We start from the raw sequence: 3,120 nt of genomic DNA, 5'->3' as shown, positions 1-3,120 counted from the left end.
GTTAAGCCAAAAAAAAAAAGCAGCCATCCAAGACAATAATGAAAAGTGAAATTCAGTTATCAAAACTATTCATAATATTATCAGAGTCATCAGAAAATTGCTTGCTATATTTTTCCTAATCCAGAATCACAGATTTATCATCAAAACCAAAGCCAAGTTCTGTAAGCCTCATTTTTCCTTGAAAGATATCCAATAATTGAGGCACCTGATCCAGATACTTGATCACAAATCTTTCCAAGAAGTACTTTTCACAACTAGTCAAGACCGAGGATATAGGGATATCTGCCTTGATCGAACCCTTCAAAAGCAAAACTCTTATGACTGAACATCTAGGCATAATCCTTGTCTGCAAACCATAGCACAGAACAACTGGAACTCTAGCAACGGCAGCAGGCTGCCAACCCATCTTGCACACAAGAAAATTCATGTTGCACATAATTTTCTTTTCAGAGAGACCCATACTTAAGGGACTCTTTCTGAAAATTGACGAAATCTCTTCTTCAGATAAACCCCACCTCCTATAAGCCTCAATTTTGTGTTCCCATGTTTTCTGCGACGACCCAAGCAAAATTTGGACTGCCCTAACAAACGTAGGTTTGGAAGGATCAAATCCTATTTGAACAACTTTCTTAACCCCTTCAGCAAAATTGAAAGCTTTTAGGCACACAATAAGGGGATGATAGGTGACCAAGAAAGAGATGGAAGATTGAGGCATTCCAAGCCCTCTTAAAAGTGATAAATTGGCATAGAAGTCGTTCTGCGAAAGCACTACAGAAGATTTTAACAAGCGTTTCAAACATTTAATAACTTTCTCATCAGAAACGAGTATACTTTTGAGGATATGATAATGTGGGATCAGATTTTGCTTTATACTTCGATTCAACAAATCTGGGTTCTGAGAAACAATTACGGAAAGGTCTGATCTTGAAACCCCTATAGAACATAGAAACTCAAGTTTGGGTAAAATTGTCCTTTCAGGATGTAGTAAAAGCACATTGGGCCTGATCTTAACAATTTTGGAGATGTGGAAATTGGTGAATCCATGTTCCCTGAGAAGCCTAAGTACTGACTTTGGTCTTTCTAGGGTATTAAAACATATTTTCTTAGAGACAGATTGAGCAGATTTTAGGGTTAATCCACATGAATTTATGAGAAAGGAAACTGTAAATGAGTGGTCATTCAAATTAGAAGATACCCTAGATGAAAAGGATTTGATTACAAATAATGAGTGAAAGGGAAGAATATCCAGTTGGGCATTTGAGACAAACAGAGAAACAATCTTATTTAAAGATAGTCTTGAACTGGAAAAAGCAAACATTGCAGGCTACTCACAGTAAGAAAGCTAAGCTTTACGGTTTACCAGGTTCAGCAAATTATGAAAGAGCTGAGATATTCTTCCCCATGAGATCTGAGCAGTAAATCATCGAGCGGAGCAAGACCCAACTGCAAAGAACAGAGCACTTGTGTCTGCTAATATTTGTTTTTTTTTTTCAGAAAATATATTATTATATTTTAAAACATATTATTTGAATATTTTTAATTTTTAAAATATTTTTTTATTTATTAATTTATTTTATAATATAAATTAATCAAATTAATTATTTTAATTGGTTATAGATAATTCGCTTTAAAAAATATTTAACTTTTTATTTAGCCTGACTATAGTTTTTTATTTATTTATTTTAAAGATAGTCTTGAACGGAAAAAGCAAACATTGCAAGCTACTGACAGTGAAGGAGCTGAGCTTTAGGATTTACCAGGTTCAGCAAAATATGAAAGATCTGACATATTGTTCACCATGAGACCTGAGCCGTAGTAAATCATCAAGCAGAGCAAGACCCAACTGCAAAGAGCAGGGTACGTAGGTTTTTCTTTGGATGTGGTGAGGGGAGTGTAAGAAGTGTAAGGAGGCAGAAGGATAACGAGAATTATAATAAAAAAAAATTTTATATTTGAAAAGTAATATATTAATAAAAAATAAAAAAAATAATATATATTATTTATGTTTGAAAAAAAATAAAAAATGATAAATAATTATTAAAAATATAAAAATATTTTTTTTATTAAATAAAAATTTATTTTTTAGAATGAATTATTAAAAAAAAATTGATAATTGAAGCATAATTGTAACACCTCAAGATTTTAAATTTTATTATTTATGAGTATTTTTGGTATTTTAATTTTTATTTAAATTTTAAGAAATTATATGAGATTTTTCGGATTTTAAAAATCGGGTTCGATTTTCCGAAAATATAAACTTTGATGATTTTTAAAAATTAATTTAAAGACCACATGACAAAACTAAAAATATATTTGGAGTCTACGTATTTTTCTGAGTTTTCTGAAATTTTTTCGGAATTTTTGGACCTCGTTTTCGGTCCCGAGGCAGAGTAAAAATTTAAAATTTTGTATTCTGAATCGAACCGGCCGAATCGAACCGGACCGGATCGGACCGGCCTTCTTCTCTTTTTCTTCTCCTTCCCGCGCGCGTCGACCTTCTCCTCTTCTCTTTCTCTTTTCTCTCTCCTCCCTCTTCCCCTTGCCGCGCCGCAGCCTCCCCTGCGTCCCCACCTCGTCGGCGCCCCACCTCGGCCCTTCCCCACAGCCGCTGAACGCCGGAAATCGCTTAGAACGGACGCAGCGCGATCGTTGGATCGCCCGGCCAAAATCCGGCCGATCCGGCCACCAATTGGACCGGGTCTTATGTCTAAAATCATCTACTCGGCGAGAGCTTTCCATAGACACCAAGAACGCCGAAATCCATAGAGCGGTTTGTCCGATTTTTACTCGGGAAGTTTTTAGCCCATTTCGACTTTTAGGCTAGATTTCTCGAAAATCGTGAATCCCACGAGAAAACCGAGGCTACCAGCACGCTCCACTCGTCGAGAGCTTCGCGTGATATAAATTTCAAATTTTTCCGACACCGTTTTTCGGTGGGTCCCACGGAACTTCGCAGTGTTTTTCCGAGCATTTAATGAGCTTAGAAAATTCTGAAAAATTTATGTACTAACCCCCGTGTTATGGGCTTCGTGTAGGTATCCTCGATTCGCGAAAATTCGACAGTTGACCGGGTCTGCGAAATTCCGGCCAGACAGATCCGTTACCGGAAAAGTCTCCGAA

General features: G+C 36.2%; 1 protein-coding gene across 1 annotated transcript; it reads right to left on the bottom strand.

The window, feature by feature from the left end:
* Positions 1-1,433, bottom strand: LOC131171907 (transcription termination factor MTEF18, mitochondrial-like). Its single transcript, XM_058132329.1, has one exon. The coding sequence runs from the start codon at positions 1,316-1,318 to the stop codon at positions 116-118; it is 1,203 nt and encodes a 400-aa protein (XP_057988312.1). The 5' UTR covers positions 1,319-1,433; the 3' UTR covers positions 1-115.
* Positions 1,434-3,120: the final 1,687 nt, after the last annotated feature.

The sequence above is a fragment of the Hevea brasiliensis genome, chromosome 1, assembly GCF_030052815.1.
Source record: "Hevea brasiliensis isolate MT/VB/25A 57/8 chromosome 1, ASM3005281v1, whole genome shotgun sequence".
Taxonomy (NCBI): Eukaryota; Viridiplantae; Streptophyta; class Magnoliopsida; order Malpighiales; family Euphorbiaceae; genus Hevea; species Hevea brasiliensis.
Note: the sequence above shows the minus strand (reverse complement) of the source record. Positions and strands in the feature narration are given on the sequence as shown.